Source organism: Notamacropus eugenii, chromosome 4 (assembly GCF_028372415.1).
Source record: "Notamacropus eugenii isolate mMacEug1 chromosome 4, mMacEug1.pri_v2, whole genome shotgun sequence".
NCBI lineage: Eukaryota > Metazoa > Chordata > Mammalia > Diprotodontia > Macropodidae > Notamacropus > Notamacropus eugenii.
In genome coordinates this window covers 238,465,279-238,493,253 of record NC_092875.1, presented here as the reverse complement: position 1 = coordinate 238,493,253, position 27,975 = coordinate 238,465,279, and the positions used below count along the sequence as shown (strand labels likewise).

Sequence of the window (27,975 nt, the reverse complement as noted above, 5' to 3'; positions counted from 1 at the left end):
GTTTAGGATACTTTCAGAGTGAATAATGGGATGCAAGCAAGTTCTATTAATAACACTGGGAGAATATGCAAAATAGTGCTTGAAATTTTTAAGAAGTTAAAAACTGAATCCTTACTGATAGTTCTTAAAGTAATCTTATAATCAACAAGATAGTTAGTCAACATGCATTTATTAAATGTCTGCTACATGCCAGGCACTGTGTTAAGCCTTAGGGATACAAAGAAAGGCAAAAGCTAGTCCCTACTCTCAAGGAACTCATCATCAGATGGTGGAGACAACATGCAAACAACTATGTACAGACAAGACATATGCAAGACAAATTGGAGATAATCAACATAAGGCAGGCAATAGCTTTAAGGGGGATAAAGAAAGGTTACTTGCAGAAAGTGGGATTTTAGCTGAGTCTTGAAGGAAACCAAGAAAGTTAGAAGACAGAGATGAGGAAGGAGACGGTTCCAGGTATGGAAGACAGCAAGTTAAAATTGCCTGCAATCAGGAAGTGTCTGGTTTGAGAAATAATAAAGAAGTTAGTGTCACTGACTTGCAGGGGACATGATTGTGTGTGCATAACTGTAAGCAGTGAGACAATTGACAAGGTTGGAAGGGTGCAAGTTAAGGAGAGCTTTAAAAGTCAAGCAAGATAATTTTATATTTGATCCTGGGGGTAACAGGGAGGCACTCAAGTTGATTCAGTGGTAGGGGTTGGGAATGCGGTGGTGACATGGTCAGATATGTACTGTAGGAAGATCAGTTTGACAGCTGAGTGGAGAATATACTGGAGTGTAGGCTATTGCAACAGTCTAGACATGAGGTGATAAGGGCATGCACCAGAGTGTTGAAATATCAAAGGAGAGAAGGGGGATATAAGAGATGTTGTGAATGTAGAAACCACAGGACTTTGGAGTTGACTGGATATGGAGGGTGGGGGAAAGATCAAAGTAAGGAGTCAAAGACAACACCTAGGTTGTGAACACGGGTAGCTGGGAGGATGTTGGTATCCTCATCAGTAATAGGGAAATTAGGAAGAAGGGAAGATTTGATTAGTTTTGAACATGTTGAGTTAAGTAGGTCTATGAGACATCTAATCCAAAATATTCAATAAGGAGTTAGAGATGTGAGACTCGTGGTCAGGAGAGGTAGGACTGGACAAAATAAATCAGAGTCATCTGCACTGAGATGATGGTTGAACTCATGGGAGTTGATGAGAAGTGAAGTCCCTAGTGAAATAGTGTAGAGGGAGAAGAGGACCCAGGACAGAGCTCTGGGTGACACCCATGGTAAGCAAGCATGACCTTGATGAAGATCAAGCGTTAAGAGAATGCACCAAAAAGACTGAGAAACAGGTAATAGAGAATCAGGAGGGCACAGTGTCATGACAACCAAGACAGAAACGAGTATCAAAGAAGGTGATCAACACTTTAAAGGCTGAAGAAAGGTCAAGAAGGATGAGAAGAAAAAGCCACTGAATTTGGCAACTAAGAGATCATTTGTTGATAACTTTGGAGAGTTGCATGCTAAGGTCAGAATCGATATTGCTGAGAGTTAAGAATGGAGTAAGACACAAAAAGAAACAGAGGCATTGATTGTAGAGAGCCTTCTCTAGTTCAGTCAGAAAAAGGAGAAGAGATATGATGACAATTGGCAGGAAGGAAAGGATAAAATGAAGTATTTTTGAGGCTGGGGGCATGTTTGTAGGCATTAAGGAAGCCCCAAGCAGACAGGGAAAGACTGAAGATGAGTTACAGTTGGGATGAGAGAGGGGGCAATCTGCTGTGAAGAATAAATTGAATGGGACTACTAGTGTATGTAGAGATTCTTGGCAAGAAGGGGCACTTCTTCATGTGAAACAGAAGTGGGGGAGAAGGAAATAACACTGTAGTGATGTGATATGGAGGGGAGAAAAGAGCAGTCTCAGCAAAGGGCCTTTTTTTTTTTTTGTAGTAAAGTATAAGGTAAAGTTCTCTCAGCTGAGAGGACAGGGGATAGGAGAGCCATGGGAGGATTAAGGGATGAAAAGTTTCTAAGAGTCACTGTGGTGTGGTAGGATAATCGATTAGAGATTCATAAAAAGATTGACTGGCCAGAGAGGACTCAGTTGGTACTATATGAGAAATTTGTAGAGAAAAAAGTTTTGTGATTTTTTCCAACTTCATTTAGCAGTATGTACATAGGACTAAAGGAAGTGGATTATGGGTATAATCCAGGCCTGAGGGTTGGCAAGGTAAAAATGGGTGGTAGGATAAAAGAGCAAGGAATTAAAGAGAAGAAAATGGAGCGGAACTAAGCTGTTTCACCAAAGGACCAAGATGGGGAAATGAGTAAAGTCAATACAGAGGTGATGGTTTTTGGGAAAGAGCTGAGGGGTGGAGGGATTGGAAGTCATGATGTGGATAAAGGATAGGTTTTGTGGAGGGCAGCATTAGAGGTGGAAAGACGATAGATGATGATCTGATAAGGGAATTTCAGAGTTCATGAACATGGAAATAGAGCACTGGAGAGTGAGGGAAGGATCAAGGATATGATCACCTCTGTGTGCCACTGAGGAATGGAGAAGGTCAAGGGAAATGAGTAAATTGAGGAATTGGGTGACTAGGGTATTTGAAGAACTATGAATATGTGAGTTTCAGTCCTCTATTATGAAGGCAGAAGATGGGAAGGAGAAAAAGACCAAGAGACAGGAATAGAACTCACTGAGGAAGAAAAGACAAAATCCTGAACTTCTGTAGACAATAACCTATAGCTAGTAGTATATGCTAGAAACATTTTCTCAGTTACAGAGCATTTAAAAAATTTATTGTTTTTCTTGTTCCTCTCCCTCTAAGTGAAATCATAGGATATGTTCCTATTTCTATCCCTATAATGATAATTCACATTTCTATAGTTCTTTAGCATTTCCTCTAAATAGTTTGTGTACCTATTATCTTGATTTTATAAAGAAGGAAATGGTTTAGAGTGCTCAAGGAGTTGGTTCACAGTCAGCTAGCAGGCATCATGGAGTTGGGAGTTAAACTTACCTAGAATGGTTTTTTTCCCCTTCTACTCAGTGTAATAACTAAATTTAATTTTAAAAGAGAGTTGTCAGGAAGGATGTGCTAGAATGGAGAATGATATATAGTTGATAGTGCAAAAGAATAAAGGGGGTGTAAAGTGAGTAGAGAGACCACCTCAATTTAAAGGTGGCAAAAAAAGAATTCTCTAAGATAATTCTTGGTGCTTTTGCTTCCTGACAAATCTATTTAAAGTCCATAGTAAACTCCTCTCATCATGCTTGCAAATTTTTAAACGAGGAGTCAGAGTGAAGAACAAAGACCTATTTCCCCTCTATTCCTTTTCTAATCAAATTTGATGCAAGTTTTAAGAAACATCATTAAACTCCCACAAATATGGGATTCTTAAAACTCAGAAACTGCTGTCAAGCCATTGAAAAAGACAATCAGAATTTTTCTTCTTTGTGCTCTGAATTCTGCATCTACGAGACTATGTAATGACAACGGTCACCTTGGCAGCCTGATTTACATGCTCATCTACCCTAGCAGTTATCAATTAAAATGCTTCATTAAACCATTGTGTCCAAGCTTTAGAAACTTCAGGTCCTCATAAGCCTGATTTCAATTGGAAGTAAGGGTTGGTCTAAAAGAAATATGGGAGTTTTCTAGAGAGCGTCAATAACAAGAAAGACCTCAACAAGTCATAGGAAGACATGACTATGGAGGGAGAAGTATCTTGCCCAGTAGGTGATGAATAATAGCATTTTAAAAGGTAGTCATCATTAGAGGACAAATATTTTCCTGGATCTTTAATGTAATTGGATACAATGTTGCTGTACTCTTATTTCTGTCAGGGCTACTCTACATCTTAAAAATGTACCTATCAAAAACAGTTTCTGAAAGATCCTTTTCTTAAATTACAGCACTTATATTTCAGACCTTCCTAGCCCATCCTAGCTAAGGATGGAAGGAATCATGAATCACACCAATAGAATATTGGAAGGGACCTTGAAGGTCTCCTAAGTCTTACTGCTTCACACACAGAAACAGAGAAATTCTCTTTATATCAACCCTGACAAATGGTAGCATCACTGACTGATCTCACCATCTCTTTGTGGCAAGATCACATGAAAAAAACAGATTGTTAGTGAGTGAGTCAAGAAATCTTTTACTTGTATTTGAAAAAAAAAAAGGTCTATGTGCCATCCAGAAGGAAGAACTAGAAATATGTTTTTCTTCCTGAGACACTGTCCAAATTCCACACCAGAAATACCTTCCAACCCCTCGTGAAGATATAAAACTCACAGCAAGTATCATTAATAGCAGAAAAAATAAAAGAAATTTTATTGTGCTAATTCAGAAAGAATTAGTACAATACGATTTCTATGTTTTTCCATTTTCTTCTCTCCAAATATAAGAAATTAATCTGGATGAAAGCTTTTGGAAGAACCAAAACAAAAATAGGAAACCCAAACCTTGTTAACTTCACACTGAAGAAGCATCACAAAGGTATAGTTATTTTGAAAATATTACCCAAGTGTGTTTTCCTATCTTATACATATTTTGGCTGAAGCCAAAGCCTAGGAACATATCCACAAAAGTCACATAAATAGCTAACTATAGATTTTGGTTCTTTAAAATCAGGTTCAGGAGATCATGCACTACCCTTGAATAAATAGTCCAGCATTAATGAACTTCACTTTGCACAGTAAAATGTGAACGTGTTGGGGGGTTTTCCAATTTAATTAATCTTCATGAAGGATGCACTAAGTAGTCTGAGGAAGCCAAAGAAAATGAGAAAAGACATTTTGTTAAATGACTTTCTTGATTATAAAAGCTACACACCTATTACTGAGTACAAAAACAAATGAAGACAAGAATGCCACAATGGGGTTTAAAAATGGTAACATCTTTATGAACACAGATGGGACAGATCTCCATGCAAGTAGTCCTTGGGAGGTAATGGGATGTTTCCCACAGGTCCAGTGCTGATTTACCAGACTAGAATCTTCTATTGGTCACAACTGCATTTAAGATGACTCAATTCCTCACTGGCATTCATAAGTGATTGGAAATTTGCACGGACTGGTGGCTAATCAGTTCTTGATGGTATTTGGTCTCCAGAAGAGGGTGACAGAAATCCTATCCCTCCACACAATTAACACATATGACTTAATGCAACTTTTCTTCAAAAAGTATCCTGCTTTGGGGGAAAGATAATTCAAATTTCTGAACACTGGGCAAAGCAGAAAGTGAAGGCAAGAAGTCAGCCCTAGTTTAAATAGCCACTGGCATGGGAGTAGATGCACTTAAGAAATGGCTCACACTTATGGTCACACAATAGTGAACAATCTGTGGAAGCATGTTAAATGCATTATGTGCAGAGCAGATACCACACTTCCATTTGTTTAGTTAGGAAACTGATGAAAAGTGAAAAGAGTAAAGCCCTTCTTTTTTCTGAGGACCTCCTCACTGCCCCCCAAAAAATCATCCTAGAGCTGCTTCAATTTTTTTCACTCAGCATTGGAAAGTGAGATTCCATGGTAGATTTTTTTTTTTACTTTAGTTAGAGACTACACAGAAAACAAAATGAGTGAGCATGCTTTTGCAGAACACCTTTAACAAACCTTGCAACGAGAAGAGTATTTTCATGCTTTCCATTCCATTTCCACTTTTCTCCCCCTGCCCCCACCATAATACCTCCAATGGTCTGAGTGCTGCAATGTGGTGTATTGAAAGACAAGACACCTGTATCATGTAGATGAATGAGGTCTTTGATGTCATGCAATTCCTGCCCTCGTATTGAACATACACAATATTAAGATTCTTAGATATAGAACGATACAGTTTTGAATGCATTTACCACTTTTATTTCACTATGCAGAAACATACATTCACTATGTGTTGTGATGCAGTTGACAGTGTGATGGAGAATAGAACTCTTCAATGGATATTTATAACTGAACACTCAATAGTTTACAGTGGAAGTTCTGTACAGTTTAAGGCTTGGCTCCGAACTAGATTATAAATGTTGACCAGGTTTTGAAATGAAACACTTTTTTTTCTCAAATAACATAAGGAAGAAAAATCAACAAAAAACAATAGCGTTATTACAGAGTAATAATCTTGTAATATAAGGAAAATACAAGTTTCCCCCAAATAATGACAATTTATAGATTTAGGACCCGTGAAAGGCAAACGGAAGCTTTCTGGATTTAATGCAGAACAAGGCAGACAATAGAAGGAAAATCAAGTTGAGATGCTAAAATCAAGACTACCTCAAAAGGTATGAAATCAGATATACAAAGCACATTTTGTAAGCATTAAATATTTCCATAAGATTAGGGATTCATCATTTTATAGGGGAATAATAATAATAATAATAAAACCAGATGAAACAAGAACAAGACTCAAGTTGTTATTGGCACATCTAACGTGTGATAAAACATTATACACCGTACCTATACAGATTCTAGCATTTGAGGGTAATTTTCACTTAATTTGTAAACAAAAAAGTTTTTGCCATCTAACAAATTATCACTTTGTTTAGACTTTAATAATAAACTGTGAAAGGCATGAATTGTTTATGTGTTACATGAAATCACTGTTTATATTGTTGGTTATGAACGTGCAGGTATAGCTGAAAACTTAGACATTTTGTAAAAATTAAAAATGCTGCTCTTTTGCAATTTTATCGTTGCTTCATGCAATATCGGTTTACTGATGCTGAATCGGATTGCTCTATTATGGGAAGATCTCTCTGCCAGTGTCTTTATTAACAGTCAAGATCAATTCTTCTGGACTGAAATTTTCCATGGACAGATACAAGTCAGTCAGTCGGGTTAGAACGGGGACTCCATATAGGCTCTGGTGTTCCTAATGGTGTGCATGACTGGATTCATATGCAAGCTAAATTATTCCTGCAGGAAAGAGATTTGATGAGTTAATTATTTATTTGAAGTCACTAGAGTGACTCACTCCAATGGGGGTTGCAAGAGAAGTGTCTCTCAGGTTAAATGCTTCCTCTGACAACAGATAACCATATCATTCCAATACACGTAACTGCTGATGATGTGTTTTCTCTGAAAGAATTAATACAATGCCACTGAAGCGGCTCTACTCACTCCAGAAGGCCTGTTTCCATCGTCCAAAATATATTAGTGGTCTGAATATAGTGATCTTTAGATTTTTTTTTTCGAAGCAGGAAAATAATTTTTTTTAAAAGAGATGTCACTCATCACACTATGTTTCTTATATGAATGCTACAGAACAGAAATATACACTAATGTTTGTAAGATGTTTTTCCAAAGTCCAGAGGCCATTATCCAAAACAAACTTTACAAGCAGCTCAGCTGTTGCATTCAGCATTCAAAGCAAGGCATTGAGGGCTCTTGCATAGCAGGTTAGTATGCATGACAAATCTGTGCACATACAGAGGATACAGTCTAGTTATGGTGCCCGCCAAAGAAGAGCTAGATACACATGCCATTCTGAAGAAGAGTCATTGCAAAAAGATTGCATTGCTGCCTCATTCCGAGACACAATGCTATACTAGAACATACATATACACACACATACACACAATTCTGAAAAAGAAAAACAAAACCCAAGAGGTAGAAGATATCCAAAATGCGAAAAAATCTCTCAGGCTTTCAGATATAAACTAAAATACAGCCTGGGCCAGAACCAAAACAAGTCTGGAGGGGAAGTCTACATTCAGGTAATTTTGCCATCAAACAGAGAAATGGGACCATTCTGTTTCCGCAGTATTTACAACATACAATTAATTGCACCTTTCAGAACAAAATGGCCTTTGTTCTGCTTAGGTGGCACAATAAGAGAAAACTAACTTTGACAGTTCAAATTTTGGCAATGAAAAGAGCACATCAAAGCATGGTTAACTTGGGATAGCCAAAGAGATCACCCAAGCCAAAGCTGTTCTCTTCTTAATTCTTTAACTGGCAGTAAAGGCCAAGCCTCAGACTATGAAGAAGTTAATAAAGAATATACAGATCTGAAGTAAACCAGCACCACCGAATGATAAATCCTTCATATTCTTGGTATCCACCATTAGAAATGCCAGTGAGAGAAACAAGAAAAGAGAGGTGCATTAAGGTGAAGAATGAAAGGGAAGTGCCCTATGCCACATGCCAGCCTAGACGGAGCCTAGGACAGTCATCTATGCCTCTTACCTGGGGTCAGTCCTCTCCATCTTCTGGTGTGATCTCTGTCTCTTTATGGACCACTACTTTGGTCACTGACATGTCAGGGTGCTGCTCTTTGGCCTCTTTAATTGCCTGAGCCAGCGCCTATCCCCGGGAAACCACAGAAGGGCAAAAACAAAAAGGAGGTGGAACATGCATGATCAGTAGCCAGGTGGAGATTCATGAGATCTTTACACAATTTACAAATGAGGAAAAATGACTTCGATATGAATTACGCCATCATTCCTTGAAAAGTTTATCCAATATATATATATTTTTTTCAGAGAACATGCCAGAAGAAATAGTATTGTCACTATTAAGGCTATCAAATTTCTTTCTGGTCCTCTGCCCAGGTATTGTCTAGCATATACACGCTACCTGGTCATGGTCAATGTCTGCGTCTCCAGTGATGACTATCCGTTTTTCGATTCTTGTCTCTGAAATGCCTCCTTTCACAGTCTAAAAGGAACAAAGGCACACTTTATAAATGGAGCCAGAAGAATACTTATTTTTGGCAGGAGGAAAAAAATCTGAAAAACTGAGAACAGTTTAACATAGTTTTGCTCTTTCAAAAATGAGAGTATTAATGAAAAGATTTTAAAATGTTAGGATTTAGAATTGATGATAAGATGGAGAAAGACTTAAGAGCAGCAAATACTGGATGAACATCTATTACATATATGGGATGGAACAAAGTGCTAAATTCCATGAGGACAGTGTCTGCTTTCTCTCTCCTGGCATAGAAGAGACAATCAATGAATATTCAAGAAGTGGTAATACTCAACAGAGTAGCCTAAAAATGCCCCAGTGCTGCCATGGGGGAGGGCTCTACACATTGGAGGGAATTTTTAAAAATTCACTGAACTTTAGACTTAAGTTTCATCTTCAAAAAAGTTGGGGTTTTGGTTTGTTTTGGCAGGGAAGGGTGTGAGCTTTCTCTCTTTTCCATTCCAAAAAATGAAATTTATTTGTTTTTCACTTACTTTGGTGATGTGTGTGGTGGTGGTAGTACTGGTTGTTTCTGATGTGATTGTTTGTGCACTCATCAATACACCTGGCTCAGTATCAGCACTGGAATCAACCTACCCCACCAAAGGGAAGGGGAGAAAAAACACACCTAAGTTAATAAAAACTATTTTTAACAATTTTATCTGCACTACTGAAATAAACACTTCTGCCTATATTCAGAAACAATTCGCAATGTAGAGATCTGAGGAGAGGAAAAGTCTTATCTTTTCCTCCATCTTCTTAACACAACAGGTTTTTTTTTTTTAGTCTCAAAATATACTGAGGAAAAGGGCATCCTATCTCAAGATCGAAGAGCTTAGTACTAAGGGTTCTTAACCTTTTTTGTGCGACAAAACCTTTCGGCAGTCTGGCAAAGCTACAGACCCCTTCACAGAATAATGTTTTTAAACATTTAAAATACACAGGATTAGGAAGGAAATTATATTAGCTATCAGATGTCTTAAAGAAAGTTCACAGACTCTAGATTAAAAGTCTTTGATCTAGTCCAACATCCCAGTTTTACAGATGATGAAACTGACTTGACTCAGGTCATACTGATGGCAAATGGCACATCTGTAATTTGAAATGCAATTTTCTGGTGTCACAGAAAACACACTGGCTCCAGAGTAAGAAGACCTGACCTCAAATCCTGGTTTTGCTATGCAGCAACTGTGTGACCTTGGATAAATCATTTTAAATCAATACACTGGAAATTTTCCAAAGGAGGAAGCATGATGGTGAACAGTTCTGAGTTCATGTTACATGAGTGTCAATGGAAGGAAATGGGCATTTTTGGTCTATAGAAGAGAAAACTCAGAGTACATGATAGCTATCTTCAAGCATTTCAAAAGCTGACATGTGAAAGGGGAATTGTTTTATTTGGCCACATGGTAGCAACGGTTGAAAGTTGTGAAGAGGTGAGTTTAAGGTTGATTTCAAGAAAAAATTCCTAACAATTAGAGCTGTCCAAAAGTAGAATGAGCTACCCTCAAGAGGGAATGGGTTTCCCTTCCTTGGAAGTCTTCAAGAAGAGGCTGGATGACTACTTTCTCCATGTGTTAGATAGAGTAGGGATGAATGGTTTCCTTTCTCTACCAGTTTCATCATGTATAAAACAATGTTTTATGCCAGATAATTTCTATAGTTTTTTGTCCCATGTAACTTTAAAATACTGTGAATCCAAATGCTGCCATTATTGTATCCTGCTTTAAGAACTACACCATGTTGCCTGTGTCATGCTCAAAGGCTAATGAGTTACAGATGGACAGGCAATATCTAGTTGTTATAGTCATGGACTCCATGATCTTCAACAATTACAATGAATAAGAATTTTTAAAAATTTATCACTATCTGCTGATTTGATAACAGAATGAGGTTTGGGCTTTCCAGCTGTCATTAACTGAAAATTAAATTCTTAAAAACAGTTCATCTTAAATTCAGGCTAAAACACAGTAAGACTAAATTTGAGAAAAATAGGAATGTCTTGGCCTCTACCATAGGTCTTACCTGTGATGATTCATATGTTATGGTTTTTGTCTCTGTATGAACTACTGGCACTTCCTTGGTTGAAATTTCCAGTTTTATTCCCCCTGGGGAGACACTGCCAAAACTGATGGTTTCTGTCTTCACAGATGACTGTGTCAAAGGGAAACAAGAAGAGTGATTATTATAGTTTAGAGATACAATTCTTTTTTTCTATGTTTTTTTTTTTATGATATAAGCATTACATTATTGTGGAATACATGTATGCGGCATTACATAGGGAGCAAGGAAAACGTGAGACCCACAAACATATGACAATAGGATCTCCTGGAATTCCAAGGCATTCTTTACATTTGTTAAAATGTTCCCGGTGAAGGAATTTTAGGGAAAACATTTCTAGTGATTTTTCCTCTCCTTCCCATCCTAAACTCCCACTGTAGAGACGAACAAAACAATCCTGTTATCTATTAACTTTTTTGGGGGGAGTAGGATAAGAAATCATCATCCAGATAACCCAAAAAGGGGTTCTTCTGCAGGAGGATCAAGTCGAAGGAATCATTGTTTGCTGCAATTTTTGGCATTCGGCATATGGGAACTTACATTTCTCGATTCTTCCAAATAAATGTATAGAAAAGAAAAACCTATCAAATCATCTACATTTTTTTGACAGATCACACCTTCTATTCCCCATTGCCAATTTTAAGAATGTTAAATTCTTTAACAAAAGAGTGAGATACCATATCTCCCAGAACTCTCTAGGGGACTGCTCTTAACACATGACTTTTCTATAGCACTTTACCAAGGGCTTCCTCACAACGAATCTTGTTAAGAGATAGTGTAATGGCAAGTAAAATAGGATTGTTTACTGTCTTTGTTTTGGTATTATCAAAAAGTATAATGCCTCTATTTGAATGTGACTGAGGAGGATCTTTCCCACCTACTGATGGGCCCGCCCATTGTGGAAAGCTTGATTAGGGGAGTCGTTTTGTAGGAGGGTCCCAAGTACCATTCTGTTTTTTTTTTTCTCTTGAGGCACTGGGTCAGAGGGTCATGCCCTCTGGCTCTAAAAAGTGTATAAATATTCTGAGGGTGAGATTTTACTTTGGGGCTTAGTTTTTGTAAGAGTGTTTGTTGGGTCAGATGAGGACTCTGGGATGCCGCTTCCCAGCTTTGAGAACTTAGATGTCGTGCTTCTCTCTCTGGTAACTGGTCAGATAGCTGTACCTGTCTATTGAATTATGGTCAGAGAGAAGAAGCCATATGTCTGTTGATTACTTTGGGGTTCAGGGTGCTGAATCTCCTGAACTAAGTGAATGATATATGTGCTTGACTAAAGGATTGATACATGCAATTGTTAACCCTCAAAAGTCACCTTTCCTTTTATGACTGCAGATATAAGAACCTGTGATAGCAGGTCCCCCTATGTATGTTGGGGTGCTTATTGATACAGATACAATTATCACTGGCTCTGTTTTACAGATGTGGAAACATCTCAGAGTGGTGAAGTGACCGTTCCACAGTTACAGAGCTAGCTAAGTGACTGGGGCAGGACCAGAACCCAGTCTCTTGACTCTGAGTCTAGGGTTCTTTCCATATCACCATATTACATGTTGCCAAAGATGTAAACCAGCAACAAGCCCCATAACTGCCATGCAGGAAGGAAGAGGAGAAACAAACCGCTTTGAAAAGAGAGAGAACCAAACTGAATTCCAAGTGCTTAATGAAACTCTCTTGAGGTAACAATTTCAGAACAAAATCGATTAGTTTGCCTTTAGCATAGAAAGGACTGTCAACCACTAGTTACCTCAAAATGAGGTTTTGATTCCAATGATTCCGAAATGAGGGATCTTGCAGTCTGCTCCTCCTCTCGCTCATGAGAAGCAGTGGCAATCTCTTCCTGTTTGATCTCAGCTTTCTCAGCCTCTGCCTCCTCCCTTTTCTCCTCCTTAGCCCCCTCAGTCAGAGCAGTACCCGCCTTCCCAGTAATGTTAGAAGCCACAGCAGATGCTGCTTGAGCTGCAGCATCCAATTGAGTTCCAGCCAGGTTAGAACCATCCCCGCTTGCATGCACATTCATCACATGTCTCTCCTCCACCACCATGGTTTGCTGAACAACCTTCTCTGCACTAAGCTGCTGGGGCTGCTCGCTTGACTCTTTCTCTATTTCACTGGGCTCCAACTTGGTTTCTGTTCTCTGCAGGGAAAAAGATTATGATGTCAGGATGCCTCTTTGGAAACAAAAAAAGAAAGCAGAAGCCACTTACCCAGTTACCTAATGCTTATGTTAAAGGCTAAAAACTGGAAACAGGTATAAAAAATGAATCATCCCCAACTCCATCACCTTTCCTCCTCACTTCCAACATCTGTTTTAGCCCCCAACAGAAATCTTCAACAATGTAATATCCAACAATGCAATATAAAAAACCAGACACATTAAAATAAAAATGTTACAGCATATCCACATCGATGTCCACAGTCTAGGGCTAGGTGCAAAGCCAAGTAAAGCAAAATAAACATAAATGTTGCAAAGATTCACAGTGTGAAAAAGCTCTAGGAACTTTTTTCTACTTTATTAGAGATGAATGAAAGGCACATTATAGGCATAACAATAATATGATGATAGGCATAATAAATGCGTGCTAGAAAAGTAACCTGACATTCTGAAAGTATTTTTAGAGCAAAGTGGCTTTCATACACACATACACACACACATGCACACACATGTATGTGTAAGCCACATGTATGTTTATACACCTACAAACACACACATATATATACACTTATGTATATACACATGCGTGCAAAGTCCTAGGTATATATTCATACATGTGCACACGCCTTATATCTGAATATACATAGATACACACATTGCAAGAAGGACACAAAGCATGAAACATAAACGTGGACAGTCAGAAAAGACAAAAAGGAAAGCAAATGGCCACCTGAACCCATTTTTGTGAAGAAGTAGTAACCCCTCCTATGAACTCTGTGGGTTTTCTTGCAGAGTCTATTAAAGTGAAGATATCTGAGCCATCCATGATCTTTTCACCAGTGGGCTTAGTCTGAGTAAACAAAGAAATGTAGGGTCAAACACAGAACAGAACATTCACCCTCATACACATTCATACATGTTATTTTAATAAAGCCATAGGCAAGAAGGAAAGGGAGGAAGGAAAAGGAAGAATCTGAGAGACTGAGGTCAGGAACAGAAAAGAATGAGAAATAAAAGGGCACAAATCTGTAGTGACTCTAAGCTTTTTTTCTTTTAAAAAGCAGTTAGATTCTTTAAAAAAAAAAAAGTTATTAGGATTGGGATGGTGCCGGTTTAAGCAGACCTTTTTTCCCCCATTTTCTTTGCAAGCCACAGCAGCGATATTACACTTCAGATACAGGGAATTTGAAATAAAAGTGCAAGGCTGAATGTCTACACGGGACTGCCGTCCTTATTTAACAAGGAGAAAACAAACAAGCTAAGTTGGCTGTTGCCAACGTAAAGCCAAGGTGCAAGAGAAACGGAAAGGTTCAGGGTAGAAGGGTATGGCTCCAAAACAGCCATGCTTTAATCTTTAAATTACAGGACATATAAGAGTCACTGGTTACCACCACTCGGGATGCCGATGACTCATTGACATAATGAGCGGTGGCAATGGTGAATCCTGGCTCCCGGGAATATCTCCATTCAGATGGGCTTTTCTCTTTGCGAGCAAAGAACCCTGCTTTTAACGTTTCACTGTCTGGTGCTTGTTCTACTCCAGTAAGCTGTACACTCCCTAGGCCAGTACGAAATTCCAAATCCTTTTCCAGCTTCTGAGTTTTCTTCAGACTTTCTTCATCCGGACTTGGCAGCCGGGATTCCGCTTCCTTTATGGGGGCCAGAGATTCTGACAATTTCCTTTTCACAATCTGCACCTCAGATCCTCTCCTGGCCTTACCATCTGAGACGACTTCCAGGACCTCATATTCTGTCATCACAGGGATGATTTTCACAGATTCTGTCATCCCTCTCTCAAATTTCTGAAGGGCTTCCATTGCGGAGGAGTCCCCTGCCTTTTCACCCTCTTTAGCTTTTCCTGTCATGGTCACAATTTTCCCAGAGACAGTATCATAAGATTTTCCTAAAGTGTATGTTTTCTGTTTGCCCTCTTCTTTCCATTGCATTTCCCTCATTAAGTCATCAAAACTCTGCATTTCAAGGGTGCTGGACTTTAACACGTCAGCAGGGATGTCATCGGTTTTGCTGCTCACAGTAACCACTTTGTAAGTGACAATTCTTTTTGAATCACCATCAACTACCTCTGTGGGTATTTTGTCTACAATAACCCAATCCTCTGTGCCCTATATTTGAAATATAAAAGCTAAATTAGAATGCCTGTTTCTTTTTTATTCAAATAAAAATCCTCATTTTGGCTGTTTGAAGAAACATAACTATGCTTCCTTCTGGGGTGCCAAAATATGGCAGGTGGTAATATTGGTATCTGAGTCTGGGTTGAGAACTCCTTTCAAGTGAAAATTATTAACTGTAAATGGAATGCCACTCTTTGATGCACCAGCGTTTAAACATCTAATGCTAAGTATGACTAAAGGCAGATAGAGGCTTTTTGTGCTGAACAGTAGGGCATTCTAAGGCACATGAACATGCTGCCTTACAGCTTTTTATATAGTGCTTTTTAGAGCAGCATGAGAAAATCAAATGATGCCTTTTCAGTTAAAAAATATGCTAGAAAACGTTTCAGTGTTTTCTTTTTGCCCCTTTTAAATAATTGGCCAAATTCCAGAAAGTTTGGAGAAAAAGATGTCATATCCTTAGCTTCATCTCTCTGCCTTTGTGGGATCAAGCTGGAGTCTCAAAGATGTTCCATAATTAAATATTTTCTGTTTTGTACATGATTGAAATCTCTTGTAAACAGTGACAATGTGACTTTTAACTTTTCCCCATTTTTGGTTAATACATGGTCCACTGCTCATTTTTCATCCATCTTCCTCAACTTTCTGAAGAAGTCAAATTTCTCTACAATAAACCTCTCTATGAGAGCAGAAGACTAACAGGATGTGATGAGACAGCAAAAGAGCTTTATAGGCGGTATGCTATTAATAAGGCAGCTAATTTCAAATTTACCCCAGGCCAAAGCTTGAACCTAGGTATTTGTTAAAATATAAATGTGTGTATTATGCATGTATGTATATACATATGAATCATTCTTATCTATGGTGGTAATGACTTAAGGAATTGAAAAATAACCTCCAGGGTTGATGGGACAGTTTTCTGCAAAATGATCTGATGAGAAGAAACCATAGTACCAGCTGAATCTCTTTCCTGAAGCTTCTTTAATTCCTTTGGCTAATGGAAAAACCAATAAGAATTCAGAACTGTCATTAGCAATCAAGATCATTTGAGTTAATGGAATCCCATAAAGGAAATATACATCAGTCATAAGGTTTTCAGAGATAGTGATTGGAAAAAATACATGTTTGGTATATCAAAAACACAGAGATATACACTCACCTGGGTACAGAAGGCATCAAGAAAGAAAAGAATGGTATCTGCCAATCATAACAGTTAGAGGCTACCCTAACTCCCCTCCCCCAGGATCCAAACAGAAAATGGCACACCTACCTTCATTTTAAAATATGGTCACTGCTACAAGGAAAAGGAAAACTAAAGACTAATTCTAATGAAACTTATGTGTGCCACACCAATTCCATCTTGAAAATTCCTGTATGTTTGTTTTTTACCTGAGACTCAAGGAATGAAGAACTTCCCTTCTGCAAAAATATAATTTTTTCAGATATTTCTCTTTCTTCTTCAGTCTGTTTGAATAAAGGGGGTTGGGTTGGAGAGGGGGAAGTAGACAGTTCCCAAAAAAAGGAAAGTTAGGAAGATAATTCTTATGTTTTTCAATATAAATGCTTATCTAGTATTCATGCATTTTTCCAGCAGAAGCAATTTATTTATTGTGCTAATTAATCTTGAAGAAGAACCAAAGAGAAAATAAAAAGAAATTTGATAATAATGCCCAAGTAAATAGCTTTGTTCTTATTCCTTTGATGGAACAGTAAATATATATACTCTTTACCTTCAAGTCTTTTCCTACCATCCATTTCTACCTTTGTGAATGTGCAACTAGCTCTCTGCCATTTTAAATAGCATTTGGATAATAATTTTACAAAAGTTAGTTACCAGAAAAGCCACTAAGCACAGAAAGAAAAATGTTCAAAAGTTGAAGAATATTTTTTTAAAAATTAACACGCATTTCCTTAGCTCTACTTGTTAAGACAGTTTACTTGTTGCCAGATGGAATATTTGTGTCCTGACAGGCAGTTTTATATCATTAATTTTATCACCAACAACAAAAATTATGCCTCTCTTCCTATCTTTACTTTCTGACAAAGATTTCAATGAAATACTTGAAGCTGACAAGGCTTATTTGGTCTTTTAATGACACAGTGAAAGTTGTGTTTGGGACAAAGACTAGCAGACAGTAATTGCTCAAACAAGGTAATCCTAGAAAAGGGATAAAATATCTTATGAACTAGTTTATAATTACATTTTCTAAGATTTTTAGTCCTTCAATTTGGAGATAATTTCATGTTAAAAGGATGAAAAGATACAACATTCAACATGGATTGTTATCTATTCAATCAATGTCTTTATCTAACACAAATTATAAAACAGTGAGGAGAGGTCAAAATTAAATAAAAAATTTTTTCAGAATTATGTTGGTAAGCACTGAGACAGAGTTCTAAAAGTCATTTCCCACTCCCTGAAGTGACTATGATGGCTAAAAGTAAAGGTAAACATGGGCCTCAGGAAATCGTGGTATTTACCATCAGATAATGTCAGCATAGACCACTCATGACTCCAAATGTACATGGTTTTATGTGTATATATGTATATATGTATATACACACAAACATGTATACAATACACACATATATTTGTATGTATATATGTACACAGATACACATACACCTAAAGGTAGTAAGTTGGAGGGAAAAGGTCTAGATTTTAAAATTTGAACTCTAAATATAATCAAATAAATTACCCAAGATAATGGGAATAGAAGAGATGCAGATTTTTTTTTTTAAATAAAGTGAATAAGCTCAAACATTTATTTTGGCTTCTGAGTATGGTCAATTTGATTCAACAAACATTTATTAAACACCTGTGTGAAAAGCATTTTGCTTAGGTAATAAGGGAGTTATAAAATTTACCCTTATGAAAAGTTACAAGTCTAGCTGCAATTTCTGATACATACACACATAATTATAGTGCAAAAAGTATGCTAGAGATGTGCAATGAAAGCTCTATGTGAGTTATAAGAGATGAAGAAGTCATCACAAATGGGCAGCATGTGTGATTGGGAGTGGAAGGGAAATCAGAAAAGGCTTCACTGAAGATATTTGAGTTTGTCAGGCACTATTTCAATCCTGTCAGTCACTCATATGTGTATTCCTGTTCAATTATATCCAAACCCTTCACACCTGCAGCCTTATTTTCAGGGGTTTAGGAGATGGCTCAGTAATATGGGACTTATGACTTATGGTTGTAACAGAAAATTAATCAGTCCTAGATGTAAATTAATCTATTTATAGATGATTAATAGAAGAACTGGAATTTAAGAATACTTCTAAGGACCAAGTTGCTCTTGCAAATCGACATACCTGCTCTTTCTGATTAAGGGTTATCTGTGGAAAACTAGATCCTCATTTATAACTAAATGGAAATGTAGAGACATATGATGGAACAATACAATCAACCTTGTATTAGCCAAGAATGGAATGAATTAACTACATTAAGTCTACCCAATAGTGAGAAGATTCTGACTAGATCTGTTATGGGTAAGCCAAAAAGCTAAGCTGTGAGGCCCATGAACTTAATAGAACAGCATAAATGACAATAGAAATTCCTTGACAGTAAGGACTGTTTAATTTTTTTTCATTGTATCCCTTAGTGCCTAGCACAGCACCTGGCACATAGTAGGCATTTATTAAATACCTAAAGATTAATTGCAGATATGCAGAGCTAGCCCTAGGAAAAATGGAGAGTAACTCTATCCCTAATCCCTTTGTTTGTATTTCACAACCTCCTCCTTCAACAATCTTCTCCCTATTCTGTCCTTTTTCCTAAACCTGGTAACTATTCTGAATTTTGTTCCAAAAGGGCTTTCTTGGCTAGACTTTAAGTTTGAAAATACTCCTCATGAAAGTTTAATCTAATAAGAGGTTAAGGTATATTACTCTCTAAAGGAACTTGACATTTTAAAAAGTCTAAAGGGAATAAATCTTTAATGGAATTTTGGACATTGTGAAAAGTAGTAGGAGAGCTATTTTGGGGTAGAGGTCCCTGTGCTGAGAATCTCTTTAAAACCTGTCATGTACAGGTGATAGGTTTCACTCTACCTATTCATAAGACTGGCCCTCTTTGTATAAGTACATTTAACTTTATTCTAAAATATACATATTTTATTTATTAGTGATTATCTTATATTATGCATGCTGCCTTTCTGTTATCAATAAAGATATTTACAATTTGACTACATGATATTCTGCTGGCAAAATGAAACTAGTAAATAAATACAAATGGTAAATGTTTGCAAAATGGACTGAATCCTATTGACTCATCTATTTAAACATATATTTATTTCAATTTCTTTTCCCCTTTTCAATAGTTCATAAATCAGTAGTAGTTAGGAAAGCAATTGGGGTTCATTAAGATTTAGTTCAAATAGATTAAAAAAAAGTCACACTAAAAATCAGCAGCCTTTCTTCAGTTTTTATGAAATGTCATCCTATCAGAGATTTTAACAAAGGGAACAGCCAAAGGGACATGATCAGTCCTTGAACCAAAGTTCCATTGGCATTTTGACAAGACTGATGCTGGTATTTTTTTTAGAATGGAGTGGAAGAAGAGAGAAATCCCATCATCTAAAAGTTAAATAGGGGATTTTATTTTTTATTTTGAAAGTAAACAAAATTAATCAATATAATATTTGAGAATTAATATTCCTGATTCCCAATCTGAATGTGCTTTGTCATAAAAATGAACTGTTTAATAATAACTTGTAGATCAATGTATTTTATGTGCTGATATTTCAGAGGACAAAATTATCTCATGCTTTTTAAAAACAAAGAGTAGGATTTATATAGAGCAGTTTTATGCTGAATATGGGTAAAAAATTTTAATACAGGTACTTTTGATTTGATTATGACACAATCAGTTGGGTCAAATCCTCACATTAAGTCTAGACTTGAATGTCATCACATTATCCTAACAGAATTTTGTAACTGGAGAACCTTAAAAAGTTCATTCTGATTTCTTATCACTAGAAATCAAACCTTGAAATTCTCAGACTCAGACAGGAGCTTGCACAATCATCTCTGAGAACCTGTTCATGTACTGTGGTATTACGACAGTGTAGAAACTCTTCTAAGCACCTATCAAAATTTGAACCCATTTTTCTCTCATCCTCTTTCTTATAAGAATGGAGAATTTCTGCCTATTACAGCCCTTCATGTGCTTAAAAAAAAAAGGACAATAAATTAGAAAAGGAATAGAAGAGACTTTAAAAATCTCTTCACCCACTCTCCTAATTCTAGCCTAAACTCTCTCAGACAGGATTATACACCTTGAGCTTAAACATCAGTAAGCACAGAACTGGTTATTGCTCTTAATGATTTAATACTGGGTCTTCCAAGAAATCTCTGCCTCTCAGGTTATGCTGAACAAAAATATGTTAAAATAACAACAGGTTTGGGGCAGTGGTAAGATCTTGGGAGCCTGAAAGCTTTGACTATGTTTGACATGTGTGATGATCTTGATAATTCAAGTACAGTTGTACTCAAAAGTACATTAATTTGAAAGAAGGTTAATTTTTAAAAGTCTTATTTGAGGCTCAAGTGGTTTGTTTTTTTTAAAAATAGAATGAGTATATGGCAGAGCAGGTGCTTTCATAATCCTATAATGGTAACTCAAATTTCCATAGCATCTCAAGCTTTACAGGGTGCTCACCCTCTTTAACATGAACATATAATTGACCTTTTAGTTTAAGAGCAGTAGTGACATAGTTCCTTACTTTTCAGAAAGGATAAAACTTTTGAAGGCAGGAATATACTGGAGCTACTCTTATTAAACCAAGACTACTCATACAGAAATTGGGAAAATGGGATTGTAATTGTTCAGTCATCCATTTGAGATTTTCTTGGCAAAGATACTGGAGTGGTTTGCCATTGCCCTCTTTAGTTTATTTTCCAGATGAGGAAACAGAAGCAAACAGGGTTAAGTGACTTGCCCTGGGTCACACAGCTAGTAAGTTTCTGAGGCAACATTTGAACTCAAGAAGTTTTCCTGAATCCAGGCCCAGCACTCTATCCGCTGCGCCATCTCGCTGCCCCAATTGAGAATCTACCAAACTACAAATATTCTTTACTAAACTCTATAGGAAGTATCAATATACCACATGTCAAAAACTCTTTAGAAGATGAATTTAAACAGCTTAAGAATTTTCCTGATCTTTTTTGCTTCCTGCAGCTGAGCACTGCTTCACAGTAAAGCAGTCATTATCAAAAACAAATTAAATCAATGTTAAAACCTTTCTTTTAGAGATATAGTAAGAGGAACAATTTGTTCCATGTTAAACTTCTACGTAGAAGCAAAAGTTATTATTCATTCAAGGATTTCAAACTCCCCCTCCCCTCTGAGGGGCCTGCGAAATGAAAGATTAATTTCATTTACAAACAGTTCAAAAACTGATTTTGGACTGATTTTCCAGCACAAGCTTGAAATATATGCCTGCAACAGAACACTAGTTGGAGATCACTGAAACCACACAGTTCATCCCAGATCAAGGCTCTAAGGAAGGCAAAGCAGTCCAATAGAAAGAATATTGTCTCTGGAGTCAAAGGACCCTGGTTCAAGTCCTCCCTCTGATGCTTAATATTTAAGTGACTATGGGCAAATAGCAACTTCTGTGGACCTCAGTTTTTTCATCTAGAAAATGAGGGTGGCTGGACTAGATGGCTTCTGAGTTCTCTTTCAGTTCTAGGATTATGATCTAATGATCTTCGCATAGAAAGCTATCAGATCCTTCTATTGGCTTCCTCTAATTTCATCCCACATAGCCTGTCCCCGAAACAACTGAAGAAAAAGATTCAAGAGTTTGAGAGAAATCCTTAGCTATAAGAAGCAATAAATCATGCTGAAAGAAAACTAGGATCTTCCATCACACTAATTTTCTGGATTTCTCCTTTTAATTAATTTTTCCTTTTAATTTAATTAAAGGGTTTCTTCATCTTCTTTGATAGTGTATAGTCCATCCAGCTTTTATGATGCCTAATTTTTAATATATACTCTTTTATTTTGTTATTAGCCCTCCACATACTATCTGGTCCCAAAGCCAAATATGAATTAATGAGATAGCTAAGCCTCTGGAAGCATCACATGTTGAAAAACCTTTTTCAATTCATGCAACCATCAGCAGGTGAAATCAGCTCAATCAGCCTATGCTCAGACCCTACTTAAATCTCTCTCCACATTGTAGAAGAACAAATAAGTGGAGGCATGAAAGAATGACACTTCCAACACAAAGATGAATCACTGACCTCTTCAGGCACAAGTGGTTCAATCATTGGGGCATCCTCCTGTCTCATAGCAAGCCGCACTGGAGATGTGGAAAGTCTCTTTTCCCATTCATTAGTCACAGCAGTTTCTGTGGAAGTCTCTAAAAAGGTTCTTTTCAGCTCACTAATGTTGGTCTGATGTTTCATCAGTTCTTCCTGATTTTTATCTAACTCCTACAAGCAAAAAGCAAAGAAAGAGAAACCAAAACCCAACACATTACACCTGATTCTCTCTTTTCTGCTGCCTGCTCATAAAAATAAGCATTCAAATGATAATCTGGTTAGTATAGAATAATTTTCAAGTAGCGCTCTTAGGCATCGGGTTTCATGACACTGCCACACACACTGGTGAAAATGTGGTATTTTTAAAGGCAATGACAGAAGAAATCTACTTCAGATGAAATAAAAATCAAAATATCTAAAAGGTAAATAGTGAAGAGCTAAGATCACAAATAAAGAGAATTCAAACATATGCACACACATTAAAAAAAAAAGAAGGCATCTATCTCTAATACAAGATAAAGAAGGTCACAGGAAGCTGGAGAGCTATACTCAATTTATTAGCAGGTGGAAGAACACATTTCATGCACCATAGTGAGAGTCCACAGGTCGACCACTGAGAATCACCACACACATACATGCACTGGTATATACCAATACCAACCTCTAACATTAGATTACTATGTTTGATATACACATTTTCACCCTTTATTCGCTTAATCAGACTATTCTGAAAAAAGTGGAGAAGAAAGGGAAAGGTAAGGGACATGGTAGTCAAAGGGAACAAAATGCCATCATCCTACATACTGCATCAATGACTAACTACATGGCATGCTGAGAGATTTGACCACCACATCTTAGAGTACACATTCACTTTTTCATTTCTACCTGTGCCTTGAGGTCTGCATCTTCCTCCTGATCCGACTGTCAGCATCAAGAAAAAGTGGAAAATAAAGTCTTACCAAGACAAATCATTCCAAGACTGAAACAGATGAGCTGCATGTTCCTGCTCCGTAGCTCTACTGCAGACTTCACAGCACAAAAGATTCACACACACATGCACTGAGAAAGTGACTAGGAAAGAGAGAATGCTGGCTTCCATCTCTTCTAAGCATGCTTTTGAAACGTCAATATCTTGATTTCCAAGTGTGATAAAGAGCTACTTGTACAATCAAAGTTAAAAGGAAGGACCTGAAAAGGTTGTATCCCACAAGAGTTAAAGATGAACCTTTGAAGCACACCAGATGGCTTCTGTAGGTTCTGGTTCAACATAATGTAATCATACTGAACTAATAAAATGACAGCAGAGCTAAACCAGGCTTGTGTTCAAGGATCACGTCACCCTCGGATGTTTAGGAAGGAGCACATCACCCTAGGAAGTCAGTACTGTGGAGAATAGGTTTTAAAATTCAAAGTGACCAAGTACATCAATTTATAAAATAAGACTCTAGTATAAATTACACAAAAGTAACACAGGCAATCAAAATTACAAGTATGATTATATACATTAGAATACAATGAGAGAATGTTGAATTGGTGGCAGATCACAAGTTGAAAGTGGGTCAGAAAAGGGACAGTATTCATTTGCATGTACTTGGATACATCATTTAACTTCTCTGCATCTGAGTTTCCTTATCAATAACAAACTGCAATCCCCATACCACCAAACACACAATTCAAAAGAGTTCATGCAAATGTTGTCTCTAAGATGGGGATAATAATATCCATGGGACCCACCATTTAGGCAAGATAAAATAAGATGATATATGTAAAGAACTTTGTAAACCTTGAAGAGTCATTTATATGTCAATATTTATGATGATAAATCAATCAACAAGCATTTATTAAGCACCTACTATGTGCCAGACCCTGGAGACATAAAGACAGAAATAACATAGCCCTAACCTCAAGGTGACTATAATGCAGATTAAATTAAAACTAAAAGCACTATGCATGTAAACTGTATACACCCACACATGTATGTAGATTTAGGTGCACATAAAATTTGGGATACATTAACCAAGAAATAATAGTATAGTATTTCTATTACATTTGAAAATTTTTAAAAAATTATTGATTACACAAGTAATCAAGGTCCAGAAGGTAAGCAGGAATAGAAAAATGTCCCCCAATCTGTATGCCTAATTTTACTGTATTATTTCTAATTTTAATCTTAACTCAATTTTCAAACATTCAGGTTTCATATATGGATTTTCCTTTATTTCTCAACAACTACTCACATTTATATGGCACTTGAAGGTTTACAGGTTTCTTTCCTCATAACCATCCTCTGTGGTGGACAGTATACTAATACTCTTTTTACAGATAAGGAAAGGAGGCTCTGAGTGGCTAAATGATTTTTTTTCATGGTCATGACCAGTAAATCTCTTTCTCTACTCCCCAGAATTGCCTTTCTGAAATTGGTGTTATTTCCAAGGCAGAGAGACAACTAAAATCACAACTTGAGCTGGATCACCACATGATCAACATTGACTTTCAGGTATTATTTAGAATAGTTCCAGGTTCCTCTAAAGATCAATAAATTGTACAAATGTACCAGTGAGATTTTAAAAAAATAGATAATTCAATTTACTTATATATAGACATCTAATCATTTCTTGACAAAGCATGCATGAGTAAAAAGCAAATCTGTCATGTTAAAAGAAAATTTTAATAACTACCAGAAAAGGAAATGTTCCATTATGAGAGAATAATGCCATTTTAATGGAAAGATATTAATTTTGGAAATTAAAGTTTGTTCTCTTTGATTGCCATATTCTAACAGATAAAGAAAATAAGAATGATAAATTTAGGGTGTTTAGGTGTTTTTTTTTTTTTAAAGAGCTCTGTTCCAAAACGTATGCTGAGTGAAAAAAGGAAATACTACTGACATGGATGTCTAGGCAGTAAAATTCTTAGCATAAACTGTCAATTTCCATATACTGCTGGAATATGCCATTAGCTTCTCCCCCACCCCACCTTTTAAGTAAATGACTTTGGTATGGACTCATTTAAAAAAATAGATTTTATGATTTGAAAAATGAAAGAAAGGAAGCATCATTTATATATATCTAATTCTGCAAGGGCAAAAATTGGGTGAAGGGAAAGGTAATATAAGGAAACTATTAGGACTGCAAGATTGCTCTTTTTATTAGCTATCATATATAAAGTTTTTATGATTATTATATTTGGTTAATAATTACTTTCAAATCTTACTTAAGTCTTCTGATTCTGGTGAAAATTAATTTCATTTACAGGCAAGGCAGTGTAAAATAAGCACGATGTCCAAAGTATTCGTTACAGGCAGAGTTATATTATATGTTATACTTCCTTGGCTGACAACTGTACACCATATGTGCTTGCAGTTACTATACCAACCTCAGTGGCAGTGGTTTCACCATCAGCTGCAGTATCCGTCTGTTCACTGTCAGTCTATTGATTACACAAGTAATCAAGGTCCAGAAGGTAGGCAGGAATAGAAAATAAACGCATTCTGTCAAACAGGGCAGGTCACAGCTCACATAAGTCCATCTCTATGACTGGGACCTGCAACACACTACACCTTCCCAATAGTATGCAGCTTTCAGCCAAAGTAAAAGAAAAACCATAACTAGGTTTGATCAGCAGAACAGACTCAGAGGAAGACTCAAGATAGACATAGCAGGATGCTTTATTGTAGTGACTATTTTAGCCAATCTGAACTGTCTGGAAAAAAGAGTCTAATGGGTTTTTATCATGGGGAAAGTAGGTTTGTTGCCTTTTCCCTCCCATTTTTTTAAACTAAACTCTTGATAAATCTATTAAATATTTCTGTTTACTGCATTAAAAGTTGCTTTTCATGTTAGCTTACTTAGAGTTGAGAGGTGAAATTTATTATAAAATATTTTTAAAAAGCTACTATAACAGTCACCTGACTTTCAGCCCCTCATTTAGACAGATTTGATTAATTGCATTGCTTATGAATCATTAGGCTGTCTGCATTACCAATTAGTTTCTACAGGCAGATCAAAGTAACTCAATAGCATACAAAGCATTCGTGCAAAAATGTCATTCACTTGACAAAGAAAGTTGCTATTGAATGTTTTCTAGATTAAATATGTATATTTGCTTCTGCTTTTTCCAAAATAGAAAGTATATTGAACTACATTCTTAAACATGTTACTGATAAATACTGTACAAATAAAGCAGAAAAATAACATCTAGTAGATACAATAAAAACAAAGCACAGCATTCTGTAGTCTAGACTGGACCTAGATTGACCTAGATGCACTATTAGGCTTACTGGCAAATTCTAGATTGGCTTAAAAAATCAGTTTTAGTGCCAATATTTTAAACAGTACAATTTAAATAGACTACTTTCTCATGAAGATGACAAGTCACAGGCATTACTCTACTACACTGAATCCTATAGTCTTTTTAACTGACTAATTTTTACAACTATCTACCCAAATATTAAGAAGAGAATTGTTGATTAATAGAGAGTTGCCGCTAGGATATGAAATAACTGAAGCCTGGAAAATCTAAAAGTTTGGACTATGAGGTTGAGGAGTCTTCCTCCATTTTTAATCTTCCAGGAGTACAAAAAAAGACACAAATCTTGTATTCTGGTTTTCTTCTCCTACATAAGTTGTTTCCTAGTTTGTGATATTTGAATTCATTTTTGGATAGGTCTACCAAGTTATAAAAAATAACTCTCTGCTAGTTCTATTTCTCAACCTGAGGACAATTAGAGTTATATATTAGGTAAATTGGCATGGTCCCCTTTTTATACTTAACTGCAAGGACCATGGTAAAATATCATTGAATTGTAGGGATTAGGAGGAAAGCATAGCCTGAATGAGTAAAAAGTCTAATAAAAAATGACACATTTTGAAGGGAACATAAGCTTTCATGAATAGGCAAAATGATTCAAAATTAGTATAAAAATTACTTCAAGTGTTTACTACCAAATTTCAGGAAAAAGTTTTCTTTTTTTAAGAAGGTAATGAATATTTGCCTTAAAAAATGTGTTCACATTATGAATTTGTTTAGCAAATTAATTTTTCATAAATAGTGCACTGATTAAAACTCTATACTGTCCAAATTTTCACAAATTCCAAATCGATAGAACCCCAATTAATGAAATTTTATTCCATTTGTAGGTTTTATTTACATGTCACTGGGGTAACATCGAGTGCTACATGATCTTTCATAAAAGAACACGATGTCTATACATCTTAAAGTATAATTTATTAAGTAAAACAATTTATTTCTTAGCATTTCATGTACTTAGTGTCTTGTAGCAATATCAATTGTATTAAAGAATCTCAAGGGGCCAAGTTCCATACAGTAGCAAGGCAAATTTCTCTTCCTTATGTGCTGAGATCTGAGCTAAGCCTGTTGTTTTCTGTCCTTCATTCTTGAAGAAGACCATGACATCAGGGAGGTGATGCCATGACTTGCAAGTGAATGGGATTTAAGTGAGGGATGACTGGCTGTGCAAGATCACCAGCCTCACTTTCTCTGCCAGAACCATCTGGGTCCAGTGGCAGGACTCAGATCAGAACTGGAGAAGGCTCTACTGGTCTAAACCCAATGTCTTCCTGATTAACTTAATTCTCCATACATTGAAATCTGTCCCTTTCCCCTTTTTTCTGAGCTTTCTTCAACTACCAAAGAGAAACTCACCAATTAATAAT

The 27,975-nt window shown here is 36.6% G+C and overlaps 2 protein-coding genes across 19 annotated transcripts in view; both read right to left on the bottom strand.

Moving 5' to 3' along the window:
- Nucleotides 1–27,975, bottom strand: part of EPB41L3 (erythrocyte membrane protein band 4.1 like 3) — a 357,632-nt gene that overhangs the window by 57,863 nt on the left and 271,794 nt on the right. For 2 of the 18 annotated variants that reach the window (XM_072604279.1, XM_072604283.1), the window contains exons 13-22: nucleotides 25,676–25,729; nucleotides 23,186–23,221; nucleotides 22,280–22,471; nucleotides 13,624–13,743; nucleotides 12,486–12,875; nucleotides 10,706–10,834; nucleotides 9,175–9,273; nucleotides 8,570–8,650; nucleotides 8,180–8,296; nucleotides 5,835–6,907 (exon numbers count right to left, since the gene is read on the bottom strand). In XM_072604279.1, the coding sequence (XP_072460380.1) occupies nucleotides 8,186–8,296; nucleotides 8,570–8,650; nucleotides 9,175–9,273; nucleotides 10,706–10,834; nucleotides 12,486–12,875; nucleotides 13,624–13,743; nucleotides 22,280–22,471; nucleotides 23,186–23,221; nucleotides 25,676–25,729 (1,212 nt within the window). In that variant the 3' untranslated portion in view covers nucleotides 5,835–6,907; nucleotides 8,180–8,185. Of the gene's footprint in view, nucleotides 1–5,834; nucleotides 6,908–8,179; nucleotides 8,297–8,569; nucleotides 8,651–9,174; nucleotides 9,274–10,705; nucleotides 10,835–12,485; nucleotides 12,876–13,623; nucleotides 13,744–16,414; nucleotides 16,490–22,279; nucleotides 22,472–22,961; nucleotides 23,028–23,185; nucleotides 23,222–25,675; nucleotides 25,730–27,975 lie in introns of those variants that run through there. The other 16 variants (XM_072604280.1, XM_072604284.1, XM_072604285.1 and 13 more) reach the window with 13 other exon arrangements.
- Nucleotides 13,750–16,363, bottom strand: LOC140501078 (uncharacterized). Its single transcript, XM_072604295.1, has one exon. The coding sequence runs from the start codon at nucleotides 14,867–14,869 to the stop codon at nucleotides 14,204–14,206; it is 666 nt and encodes a 221-aa protein (XP_072460396.1). The 5' UTR covers nucleotides 14,870–16,363; the 3' UTR covers nucleotides 13,750–14,203.